Source organism: Indicator indicator, chromosome 6 (genome assembly GCF_027791375.1).
Source record: "Indicator indicator isolate 239-I01 chromosome 6, UM_Iind_1.1, whole genome shotgun sequence".
NCBI classification, from domain to species: domain Eukaryota; kingdom Metazoa; phylum Chordata; class Aves; order Piciformes; family Indicatoridae; genus Indicator; species Indicator indicator.
The window spans coordinates 17,585,270-17,599,031 of NC_072015.1; the positions used below are offsets into that span (position 1 = coordinate 17,585,270).

Sequence of the window (13,762 nt, forward strand, 5' to 3'; positions counted from 1 at the left end):
TCACAATAAATGAGGAAGTGGTCAGTGATCTGCTATGCCACTTAGATGCACACAAGTCTATGGGGCCAGATGGGCTACATCCAAGGGTGAAGGAGTTGGCAGATGTGCTCACCAAGCCACTTTCCATTATTTACCTGAAGTCCTGGCGAACTGGGGAGGGTAGCAAATGTAACACCCATCTAGAAGAAAGGAAGAAAGGAGGATCCAGGAAACTATAGACCTGTCAGTCTGACCTCGGTACCAAGGAAGGTCACAGAGCAGATCATCTCAAGCACTACTGCATGCCATATAGAGAACAAACAGGGGACCAGGCCCAGCTAGCATGGGTTTATGAAGGACAGGTCCTGCCTGACGAACTTGATCTCCTTCTATGACAAGGTGACCTGACTGTTGGATGAGGGAAAGGCTGTGGATATTGTCCACCTAGACTTTCGAAAAGCCTTTGAAACCATTCCCCACAGAATTCTTGTGGACAAACTGGCTGCTCATGGCTTGGATGAGCACACACTCTGCTAGATAAAGCAGTGGCTGGGCAAACAGGTAATAAAATAGCTGTGCAGATTTATTTACTTGAAGAGACACTTGATTTTTTTTTCTTTAAATCCATTTTGAGGCAAGGTCAATTCCATTGTTTAAATTATATGAAGCACTAATACATCTAGAGAAGGTAACTTTGCATAGAAATTGTGCTTCAGTTAAATATTCCATCATAGGTTCGTCAACCAGAATTTCAGTGACACCTTGGTTTGTCCTAGCAAGCCATTCACAATCTTTTGTGCTTGTAAATTACACATTTATGTATATTGTCTTGCTGTCATGTAAAGAAAACTGCTTTACTAATGTTTGGTTATTTTTTTTTTGTGTGTGTGGTTTTATTTGGGTTTTGTTGATGGGTTTTTATGGGTTTTTTTCATAATGAGACCAAAAAATAGACAATTGGATGCTTTGAGACAGCTTTTAGAAACTTTAATATCTTGTTCTTACCCCAAAAAAAAAAAAAAACCCCACACCAAAATTCAAAACAGAGCAATATAGCTGTGCCTTCTGCAAACTTATGTGTGTAAACCATTAAATTATCTTAATATTCTATGTGTATCTGTTCATTTGATCAATGACATCTTCTAAAAAAGATAATAAAATTCTGTTCTCCAATCTTTCTGTAAATGGCTTCTGCAACACAGTTCATAAAAAACCCCAAGCAATATTGCTACTGTAAAGGTTCATCATGCAAAAATGTTATTCATGTCAAAATATGTTTTTAGCATTTAATATTCAGACTCCTAACAGTCAAGATGCAACTTTTTGCTAAGTCTTTGAAAGGATTGAAAAGACTTTTTTTTTTTTTTTTAGGAAAGTATATCCTCTGAGGTCAAGCTGACAATTGTCCTAATGTCCCTTGCTAAAAGTGAGTTTTACAATTGTTCAGGAAGTTCTAATTAAAGCTAAGAAGGTACTGTTGGCATAAATGATTTCTTTAGCATTCTGCTGGCATGAAAGTAGCTGCCATTGCCAATTTCTGGTCACTTATATATCAGAAGTTACGTTTTCTGACCAGCAGACCTACTATAATACAGCAGAAAATAGCTGTATCACTTATACAGATAAAAAATACCTTCAAACATGCATTATTTCATTCTTCACTTTCATGAGAGTTAAAATAAATATTTTTTGCAATTACTTGTACTAGCACCAGGAAACACATTGTTCTTTGTAGGTATTTCCTGACTCGGACCTATTTAATTTTTAATGTTCAGGTTAAATTACAATAGGTGAGCTTTAGGAAGTCAAATTTTTCTTACAATTACATGCCTGCTGTTGGTTTACTTACAGCTTGTCTCAAATATGCAGTTCTAAATTTCGCCCTGAGAGTTTCATCATCAGAAAAACACTGTTTATGAAGTGTCTTTCTATAAATAGTGCTTGTTGTATATTGAAGCATCACTTTGTGCCTTAGCAGATAATTGTTTTCACTTGTATATTGTAATTCTCCAGTGAGACAAGTGATAAAAAACTCTGGACAGTCTAAAATTGAAATATGAGAAAAATGGTCAAATTGGAAGTAGAAAAGAGATATTTTAATGTAATTGCCTGTTTATAAGATGTGAATGGCATGCAGTGTCTTCTTATTCCTGACTTTAAAATACAGATTCACAAATACATATTTTACTCTTCAGCTGTGATTTTAGAAACATTGTGGTATAAACAAAGTGTAATTGTTGGCTAGATTCTCAGAAGCTGTGACAGCAACCTTGCTCATATTAGCCAGTCTTCCCTGACACGAACTCTGCTCACCATTAACACCTGCAGTGCAAAAATTCATCAAGTAGATTAGTAAATTGAGAATTTAGCCCTAATCATGGTAAGAAGCTTTGTGCCTAAAAATAAAACATAAGATTCTTTACTAGTGCAAATGAGCATTGCTTCATTATCTTAATTTGAAGTATCTGGATTTATACCAGATCAAGACTGACAGTGTGAGGTCCTGCTTACCTTCATCATGTATGTATTTTAAGTGGGTCTTAAAAACAAGAAAGACACTTGGCAGTTCCAAACATGGCAAGCTATAATTGCTGCATTTTCTGCATGAGGAAACCTGTCCACTATGATTAGGATTCCCTGTGGCTGGCCTCTTGATACCATGGATTCTTTCCTGGTACATGAGATGAATGCTCTTTTCCATTTATGTATCACATACTGTGTATGTAGCTACAGATAAATTGCTTTAGGTAAATTATTTCATGTTTCCTCTGGTCATTCTGGAGATTGAGAAGACTGGGCTAAACATACAGATCAGTGCTTGCTATTGGAGAAAGACCTCCTCTATGAACATAATCCAAAAAGACAGCTGGCAAATAAATTTATGGTTTTATTTGGTTTAAGAAAAAGAAGAAACTCAGAGTGAAAATTTGTAGCCTGCTATGAATCTCTGTTTTATCTTGTCATAATTAAAAACAGGGTACTGTTACATAGCACATCATGTAATTTTCAAGAACAGTTAGGTCAAGAATTATAATTTACCTTTGGAATACTTTGAAATTACAATTTAGCTTTGGGTGCTTAAAGTGAAGTATCAGCTTTGAAACAGCTTTCTTCCATATGAACTTTTAGAAGCAGCCTTCTCTTTCTAAATGTTAGCAGAAGAATGAATAATTGATTTTGAAATTGTTATTTAAAAAGTATATTAATAGTCTAATTTAAAGTCAACCATGTTAAGCAAGGCAGACTTGTTTGTTTTTATTGAAAGTTTATTTTCTACTGATCATTTCACAGCTTCATTTGAATAAGTTTGAATGAACCTTCCCATCATTAGTTAGAACATATATTTGGTAAGCAATCATTGAATCTCTGTACAAAATTGCAAATCAAGGCAGCTTTATTATCTTCTGTCTATGTTGTCATACTGTGGGGATTTTATATGAAATGGAGCAATTAGAAGTAATTTGGGGGGGTTATGTCCTTTATAAATGACAGAGGGGGTAATGAAGTCAACTTTTTTTTGATTCATTCTAGGAGCTCATGTGGCAAGTACTGCACTAGATAGGGCCCTAGAAAAGGCAAAAAGCTCCCTGACACTGCCAGTGGTCTATTTTCTTGCTCTATGTAGATCCCAAGTTCATTATCCAGACAAGTAAACTCATTGAAAATATTATTTTTAGGGAAACCTTATTTTTCAAGCATTTTCAATTAATTTGTTACAATTTCAAAAATATTTATAGCTGTGAAAATAAGTATTTCAATTCTTCATCTTTGGCCATGATAGTTTTCAATACTTTCAGTAGTATCCTAAAAATATTTTACAGTGTCATTCTGGTCAGTATAAAATTCTTTGTGGAAATTTTCTAGATTTGAACAAATAACATAGGTTCAGTGCAAGTATGCAATATTAGAGTATGTTATGTTGCTGTTGTGTAACTGAAGTGTATAGATGTTTGACACACTTGAAACATTCCAGTTACATAGGATCACTTGATCTTTAATCAAATTGTGTTCTAAACTGATCTTGAAGAGGCACATTTGTTTTGCAGCTATGTAAATATTATGTTCGTCAGAAGGGGTCGTGTAGATTACTGTGGTTTATTGAGATGGTTAGGATTAAGGAAATCAAGTTGTAAGTTGATAGGTTTCCTTATTTTCTCAAAAAGTAACTGAAACCTGAAAGAGCTATTGCTTTTTTTTCATGACTGTAGATGAGAATGGTAGATAGGAAAAGAAAAAGGAAAGAGTATACTTTGATTTTTTTTTTCTTTTTTACAGAACCAAGCACAGACATTTGTAATATATAGTACATAAAATAATGGTATTTGGGACTTGGTTTATAAAGTTGTATAAATTTACTCACTGTTGGTGGGATGTGTGACAAAGTCTTAATTTTCCCCGGGCTGATGACCAAGCATATGTGGAGTTATTCCTAAGTAAGTCTTAGTCCAGTCCTCTCTTGTATTTTCAGTTTTGTGCTTTGTCTAAATTCTAAAGAAATTGCAAATGCAGATAAGATTCAGCTTCAAATCAAGAGGTGTTTAATGCTAATATGTACAGCAGAGGCTGACCACCTTGCAGAATAATATATTCAGTCAAATCAAAAAGAGAAACAACCTTATAAAATTTTGTCTTGTCATGGTACAGGTATATGTTATGTTTTGTGGGACCTTATTATTGTGTTGTTTAATTTATCATAGTGTGAGATTGTCTCTTTGCAACAAGTTACACCACTTCACTACTCCAATAGTCAGTCATTTTCTTGAGAACAGTGCACCTGTAACAATGGAAAATCACAGACTTCTGTTTTCTGACAATTGCAAGATTTATTGTACCTCTAAGCAGAGATTTATCTTTTCTCTGACTAGATAAATATCTAATTCTCAGGTCAATAAATCCTGATTAAATCTCAAGAGAAGTCAATATCTACCTGTTATGCCATCTAATAGACAAAGATTTTGTGGATGTCTAAGAAAGAAAATAATGTTTGTTGAACACATGTATCAGAAGTCTTATAAGAGAATTTTTTGTTAGATTTTATATAACATCAGCAGCTTTTGTGTGTGTGTACAAAAGTTATGAAAACTGCAGCGCACTTAATGCTAGCATGAATGTGTTTTCAGCATTCAAAAATAACCATTTATGTTTTACCATGGTTCCTTAGACAATATTCTTTTTATTGAGTGCAGTTGTTAGACATTTTTCCTCCCATGTGGAGTTTTAACTAATATTTTTTGTTGTGTGAATAGAATGGGAATTTTTACAAGTACAAAACTGAATTTATAAATGTTTATTAGTTAAAATATGTTGTTTAGTTGGTTGTGGTTGGGTTGTTTTTTGGGTTTTTTGTGGGTTGGTTTGTTTGGTTGGTTTGGGATTTTTTTCCCCCAGAAAACATTACAACAATATTTTGTTCCTAGGGTTTTTCTTTCAAGACCTGTAATGAAATCAATTAATCATATGTGTAAGGTAGTTGTTGCAACATATATGCATATATATTTACATTCTGATACACTAAAACTAGTATTAAAACACTTTCCATTATGAAGAATTTTTGCTGATTGTGTTTTATTGATTGTTGAATTTGATGATTTTGCTTTGAATATGATTTATTTTGCTTGTCTGTTATCATAATATACCAAGAAGAAATTATTTCATTGTAATTCAAGTACCTAATATATACTTGGAAAAAATATTTCCCATTTCCATATTGACACCAGTTTCACAGTATTTCATTTGCACTTCACATATAAGCATACTTAAAAGCTGAGTAAGGTTGCACTCGAAATGACATAAACCATTTATAGATTATGCTACAGAGCTATAAGGTCCTTAACATGTTATGCATGGGTCAGTGAAGCACTGCCATTAAGTGGAATGCTCCTGGGTATGTAATAAGCAAGTATCATAGGGAGAAAATAATTCAACCAGCATTTAAATGCTTGCTCTGTTGCCTAAGTAAGCTTTCTTTTTCGCTGATAATCTGAGTTATAAATTTAGGTCTTGTCTATTAGTTGTAACTAAATTAGTCAGCATATGAAAATTTGTCCAAATGTGGAATCTTTTCCAGATCGTGTATCGTATTAACTTTTATCTTAATTAGCTGAACAACATTTTGACCTTATTCAAAAAGGGCTTTGGTCAGGTTTGTAGTTATTGGTTCTCTTCATGTTCCACTTATCAAGGTGGCCTACTTTGAAAAGAAATCATAATATTATTTAACACAATGATTAACTATGTTAATTATCTGCAATCATTTAGATACATTATCATGTACGTAGTATTAAGGGCAAAAAGTTGAATTTGCCAAAAGTCTGACTTAATAATAATAGATGAGAACTACATGTGAGAGAGGTCACATGTCCTATTGCTCATGGGTGATTTCAATAACCATGATATTTGTTGGAAAAGCCACACAGCTGGGCATCCTTAGTCCAGAAGGCTCTTGGAGCACATTGGCGATAACTTCCAGGCACAGGTGATGGAAGAGGCAATGAGGAGAGGCATGCTGCTAGATCTTGTATTAACAAAGAATGTCTGGTTGGTGACATGAAGGGTGAGTGTGACCTCAGCAGCAGTGGTCATGGCATGGCAGAATTTAGTATCACAGGATGAAGGAGCAGGGCAATAAGTAGCATTACAGCCTTGGACTTCAGTATGGCTAACTTTGTCCTCTTCAAAGACCTGCCTGTAGGAATCCAATGGGCTAAGACTATAGTAGGTAGTGGGAGGGTGGGCAAAGAGAGATGTTTAGTATTTAAACATCACTTTTTCCAAGGTGCATTCCTTAGAGTAAAAAATCAAGTAGAGGAGGCAGGAGACCTGCATGGATGAGCAAGAAGCTGCTCAGGGAATGCAGGGATTCAACAAGGAAGGCCAAGGCCCTCATAGAATTAAGTATGATAAAGGAAGTAAAAGAGAACAAAAAGGGCTTCTTGAAATGCATCAGGAGTAAAAAGAAGAATGGGGAAAATGTGGGCCCACAGCTGAGTGAGGCAGGAGTCCTGGTAGCAGAGGATGCAGAAAATGTGGAGTTACTGAATGCCTTCTTTGCTTCAGTCTTTACTGCTAAGACCAGCACTCAGGAGTCCCGGATGCTGGAAGTGAGAGGGAAAACCTGGTGGAAGAAAGACTCTCCAATGAGGATCGGGTTAAAGGTCATTTGGGTAAACTGGCCCTAGGGGGATGCACTCATAAGTGCTGAGGGAGCAGGCTGATGTTGTTGTTCTACCACTCTCCAAAATATGGAAAATGGGAGAGGCGTCTGAGGGCTGGAGGAAAGCCAGTGTCATTCCAGCCTTCAAAAAGGGCAAGAAGGAAGACTCAGGAAACTACAGACCAGACAGCCTCACCTCCATCCCTGGAAAGGTGATGGAGCAGCTCATTCTGTGCATGGAAGAAAAGGAGCTCATCTGGAGTACCCAGCAGGGATTTACTAAGGGGCAATCGTGTTTGACTCATCTGATAACTTTCTGTGATGATGTGACTGAACGGGTAGATGCAGCACTGGATATTGTCTACCTTGACTTTTGACAATGTCTCCCATAACATCCTCATACATAAGCTAAGGAGTGTGGGTTAGAAGAGTGGGCAGTGAGATGGATTGAGAACTGGCTGAACAGTAGAGCTCAGCGGGTCATGATTAATGGTGCAGAATCCAGCGGGAGACCTGTAGCTAGTGGTGTTCCCCAGCAGTCAGTACTGGGTCCAGTCAACATCTTCATCAATGACCTGGATGCAGGGATAGAGTATACCCTCAGCAAGTTTGCTGATGATACAAAACTGGGACAAATGGCTGATACAAAGGACATTTGTGCTTCCACTCAGCAAGATCTGGTCAGACTGGAGATCTGGTCAAAGGGGAACCCAATCAAGTTCAAAAAGGGTAAGTTCTGCACCTGGAGAGCAGTAGCACCATGTACCAGTACAGATCGGGGCAGACCTGCTGAAAAGCAGCTCTGGGGAGAAGGATCTTGGAGTCCTGGTGGACAGTAAGTTATGCATGGGACAGCAGTTTGGCCAAGGAGGCCAGTAATATCCTGAGGTGCATTAAGAAGAGTGTGTCCTGCAGGTCAAGGGAGGTTTACCACCCCCCCTACTCTGTTCTGGTGAGACCACATCTGGAATATTGTGTCCTGTTCTGGGTTTCTCAGTTCAAGAAGGACAGTGAAATATTAGAGTCTAAAGGAGGCTACAAGGATGACTAAGGGACTGGAATATCTGTCTTATGAGGAAAGGCTGAGAGACCTGGGGATGGTTAGTCTGGAGAAGAGAAAATTGAGAGGGAGTGTTACTAATGTTTGCAAATATGAGACAGGTTGGTGTCAGGAAGGGGACAGTCTCTTTTCAGTGGTGTCCTGTGATAGGATGAGGGGCAATGGACACAAGCTGGAACACAGGAGGTTCCACCTCGGCATGAGGGAAGCATTTGCTGTGAGGGTAATGGAGCACTGGAACAAGTTGCCCAAAGAGGTTGTGGAATCTTCTTATCTAGAAGACTCTCCCCTGGACATGTTGGGTGGCCTGCCCTTTGGCAGGAGGTTTGGACTCAATGATCTCCAGAGGTCCCTTTCAACTTCTACTATTCTATGATTCTGTTATTCTATGATTGTATGATACACATATATATATAAAAGACACAAAAAATTAAAGCTAGCTTGGTTTGAGTCTAGAAAAGCTTTACATTTCTGGAAAATGTGCCATGTTCCACTTGTCTTGAAAGTAAGAGTGTATGCCTAGGCTTTCAAATTTTTCCGAGCAAGATAATGCTGATCTTTCTTTTGTTTGTTTGTTTTCTTTCCATCACAGGAGTCATCAGGACTGCCTTGCACAACATGGACAGGGAAGCCAGAGAGCATTATTCTGTTGTCATTCAAGCCAAAGATATGGCTGGGCAGGTCGGAGGGCTGTCAGGGTCAACAACTGTAAATATCACACTCACTGATGTGAACGACAATCCACCCAGGTTTCCTCAGAGTATGTACAATTTCAGCATCTAACTGATGTGAAAATTGTGTTATTTTCAGTGAAATCTGTTTAATATTCAAATTCATGGGAAGAAGGTAGCCTGGGATGTGTTTGAATTCACTGATATTTTTCAGTTTTCTAGTGTTTTCAGAGGAAGTACAGGGAAGGAATAGCTAGAACATTGAAACCAGTAAAGTTTTCTCTCAGTTAAAACTCTGAGTGAGATGGATGACAAAAGAAGACTCTTGTTGTATGTGAGTTATTCTCCACACCTTTTTAAATGTACATTTCAATAATGTGTGATTTTAATCCTAGAAGTGAATTACCTTATTCCCATGGTAGACAACAACAAAAGGTGACACTGTAAAAGATTTGATCCAGTATGCCTTTGCTACTTCCATACACATCTATCAATTTTTTTCTTCTGTTTCTTTCTGCGTTCCCATGCAAACTTATTAGATCATTCTTTATATTACAGATGGCCAAAACCTAAGCTGTTTCTCACTGTTGTTGAGCTACAGTGGAATTTGCCTTTATCCTAGTTAAATGAATTGCTGTTGTTGATGTCAAACTGAATGTTCCTACACGTATATAGGAAAAGCAAGTGCTAGAATACTCTTGGAATACATTTCTATCCAAATCATTGGGTGAACAATGATCTGACACAGCACTTGAAGTCCCAGAGGAATTCTGAATTCAGCTGATAATTTATTTTGAAGTGTTTGGAATGTAATTGCATAAGTAAACCTGCTTTCCTTTGCAGATTGGCTCAAGGCCAATAAAAAGATTGTAATCTGTACTGAGGCATAGCATGAGTCCTGGTAGAGCATAGCAGACTGGTAGCTACAGGTACATCCACTGGAAACTTCATTAAGCTGTTTGAATTAGAAGATTTGTAAACAATAACTGAGATCACAAAGCTACAGACAAAACCAAAGCTTCCTGGGAACACACATTATGTAAAGTCTGTTCAAGCAGTAAGAAGACTCATTATAAGTATTTTAGAAATCAATACTTTTTTCTGTGCCTCACAAACATAAATATGTAAAGTCTTTGAAACTGCCTTAAATTAAATACACTTGATTTTATGTTCCACAGAATCATCATTGCATTTAATATGCAATTGCATATTTAATACTTCCTAACTATTAGAAAGGCAAAAGATAAGGTATATATTTGCAAAAAAAACAACATCTAAAATAGCAGAAGCAGAAAAGACCTCCTGTTTCCTGCTGCTGGAAGCACAAAATAATGGAAAAAGTACTGAGCACGATGTTGCTGATAAAAACATGGTGACCAGAGCTGGCACAGGGGCTGAGTGGAGACCCAGTGGTCAGTGCTGCCATGGCACCGAGGGGAATGGAAGGGGCAAGGCGGAGGCCCACCACTCCATTCTTCCACTTAACACCTGCAACACTGCTGACAAGAGGAGTCACACCAGAAAAAACAAGAAGCATCTTGTGCAACTGATAAATGACTGGTTGACCACTAGAAATGATTACTTGACTGCAGTCCCACTCTCACACTCTGCACAGTTGTAGATAACAAGGCATAAATATCACCCCGATTTTGTATCTCATTTGGAGGGGACTGAGAATTCAACGCCAAAGATCTGGGACAGATCAACGTGTTTGCTCTCTTACACCTTCCAGAGGAAGGATGCTGTTTTGGGTAAGATTTGAGACCTCAGCTATGCTGAGTGCTTCTCTGGGAGACTGAGTATGTGATTGCAATTGTAGTTTGGAGCTAGTATAGAGCCTCTGTAGTTCACTGTGTTTATTGCCATGAATCCTAAAGAATCTCTGCGTGTGTTGCATATAAATAGACTGTACTGTTTGTGCACCCAATTGCTTCTTGTGAATGTGGCCAGGCTTGTAGCAGACAGGCTGTTTGGATATCTGGTGTCAGGCATATCTATTAAGAGATAAGTCCAGCCACCTGTAACCCCTCTAATCTCTCAGGACTGGCTAGAATGCAAGGAGGTTATCTCTTACCAATGCTACATTAAATTGCTGTTGTCAGCTGGATTGCCATGGATAAACTGCTACAGAAACACAAGTGTACACCATCCCAGGCAGAGATAGAGTGGGCCTGGAAATTTTGAGAGGATGACAACAAGGTAGTAGAGTGAACAGAACAATGTAGAAGTCACTGGAAAGTAAAAATAGGATGCAGTAAAGGAGTTATTTGTGCTTTTTGGTGCCTTGCAAAAAGAAATAAAAAATTGCTCACCCCATGTAAAGATTGCAAAGGTAGAATGTACAATTCTGAGGTCAAAGAATGAGGTACTTAAAATGTCGTTAGTTTTTGAGAAAGAGATTTGAGGAAAACTGGAAAAATGAGCAGATACTCTTAAGTATACATGATGCTCTATTAAGTAAAAAGGAGTATTTAGAAAAACTAATGGCTGCATCTGAGAGATGAGGAAACAAGCTGCAGGAAAGATCAGATAAATTACTTGACTGAATCTCACATGGACCACTCCCTAATTCAGTCCAGCACATCCATAAACTGATACATTGTGAGGATTCCAAAACATGGGATTGGGACATTTGTATGATGACAATGATCCAGAGTAAGACCCTGACCCTATGCCAGAAACAGTACAGATTTGGCCATTAAATAAAACTGGGGTTGCTGAAGAAGCAGATAGAGAAGCCCTCACTTCAATACTTACCATTCCCTGGTCCCCTGCCGAGCTAGCTAAATTGCAGAAAAAATATTTCCAGTGCCCAGAGGAATCAGAAACAGTACATGTGGTGGGTTTACCTCAAAGGCAGAGATCAGGTCTTGTTGAGTGCAGATAAGACAGAAGAATATTGGGGACTTTGATTGTTTCTAACTACCACCCCAGGAAACCACAACTACTCACTAACTACCCAAGCAGCTTATTGGGCTGGGCACATAGACCCACAGGAGAGAGAAGACCCTCTTGTAATTAAGACTTCAGGGTACTCAGATTTACCAGCATTGCAAAAGGCAACATGTATACAAGCAATGTGAGAGGGATGTATTGAGGGATGTATTAAGGCAGTCCCTAATGTTACTTCCCATCAACCCAGCCAGACTGACTCACCTCATTCGTGGCCTTCCATATAACCTAAAAATATATGTATCAAATGCCTGAGATCATATCCAAATGAATCACACTATGAATGCTACTGCAGTGGAAGCACAACCACCTAAAGAACAAATTCACAGACCAACGTGGAGCAAATTTGTTTCAGGAAACAGTGAATTATGGATGCTGCATAGAGTGGGCTGGTACAACCCCCAGGAGGTCACCCAACCCTACTTGGCAAGTCTGGCAGCTCCATATTACTACACCATAGCCAGAGTCTAAATCCCCATCTGAAACACAACAAAATAGCTTATGGCATAAAGCTCTAGCCTTGTGCCAACTTATACATGGCATGACTACATTCCAAGCTTTAGTACAACCATAAGGACAAAAACCAGAATGAGACAATGTGCCATTTGGCTGGGCACAAATCAAGTCCTGCTCAGACTGTACCTGCAGCCTTGCAAGGAGACTTAATTGATCTAAATGAACTCTAGAAAACACATTGCATCTCCAGGGAGGGCAGTGAGTCACCTTACCTGACATGTTCTCACTATACAATGTCTCTTGAATAAACAGCACCAACTGCTTATTAGCGTCCTGGTCAGGCCAAGTTTGTCATAAAGAAATGTCTGTTCAAGTTTTCAGCCAAAATTAGTCAATGAATATTTGATACCATGCTGACTTCATGCCTACTATATAATGAAAGGGCTGGTCAGGGCAAAGGAATACAGAACTTGAAATTCAGACTGTGACTTGTTAAACATCCTGTTCCAAGTTTTTGATGGCTCTTCTCCTACTTCTGGACTTGGGTGTTTCCCCTTTCCACTTTTGGGTTCCAGGCTTGAGTTTTGCTCTTCCCATGCTTGCTACAAATTCAAGTGTTTTTGTATTATTCCATTAAACTGTCCTTACCTCCACCCATAGGGCTTTCTATTACTCTTTTGCTCCTGAGTTCTTCTTCCTGTCCTTCCCAGGCTGGGTGTGGTTGGGAGGAATGGTTGCTGCAGCTTCTCTGCAGCCACTGTGGCAGCGTTGTGCACCGCTCGCCCCTGGTAGTTCAGCAGTTAAGATTCCTGGTTCTCACCACCATGATCCAGATTCAATTTCCTTTCAGGCTTGTTTCATCAGAGCTAGCTGTTTAACTCAGCTGCCAGCTGAGTCAAAATTAGTCAAAATTATTTTGCAGCTCCCAGAAGGTAAAAGAGTGACTCAACCTGAAGTTCTGGTAGGAGCTACCAAGGATAGTATTTTAGGATTTGATCTATTGTATGGCAGAGAGTGGAAATTCCCTAATGGATCAGTATGGAATTTTGCTGGGCAAAGTGAAGCGAAGACTGGATGGTGGATTAAAGGAGCTGCCTCTGTTTCCCCAGGCATCTTGGAAAAAGAGGAAGGGCAACGTCCCAGCTAGTATGAAGAAATGCAGCAAGTTTTAGGGACTTTCAGTTACTGGCACAAACATGTCCCTGGGGTTTTGATTATTGCTTGCTGTTTATATGACCTGCTCAAAAGGTGTAAATCATGGGAATGGACTGAATAACACAAGATTGCATTAGATTTACTAATTGAAGAATTAAGATTTTCCCAACAATTAGTCCCTTTACATCTGATTCAATACATTTAGAATGGGGATTCAGTGAACTCAGCTCCCATGTCTCTGTGGCAACAAGGACCAGAAGGACCAGACAGACCTTCAGAATTTAGCTCTCATTCCTTCAATGACACTGAAACCAGATATTCAGATCTCAAAAAAGG

At 38.5% G+C, this 13,762-nt stretch overlaps 1 protein-coding gene across 4 annotated transcripts in view; it reads left to right on the plus strand.

Moving 5' to 3' along the window:
- The window catches only part of CDH18 (cadherin 18), a 110,867-nt gene that overhangs the window by 31,594 nt on the left and 65,511 nt on the right, over window positions 1–13,762 (plus strand). For all 4 annotated transcript variants that reach the window (XM_054381776.1, XM_054381772.1, XM_054381773.1 and 1 more), the window contains one exon: window positions 8,785–8,952. In XM_054381776.1, the coding sequence (XP_054237751.1) occupies window positions 8,785–8,952 (168 nt within the window). The remainder of the gene's footprint in view (window positions 1–8,784; window positions 8,953–13,762) is intronic.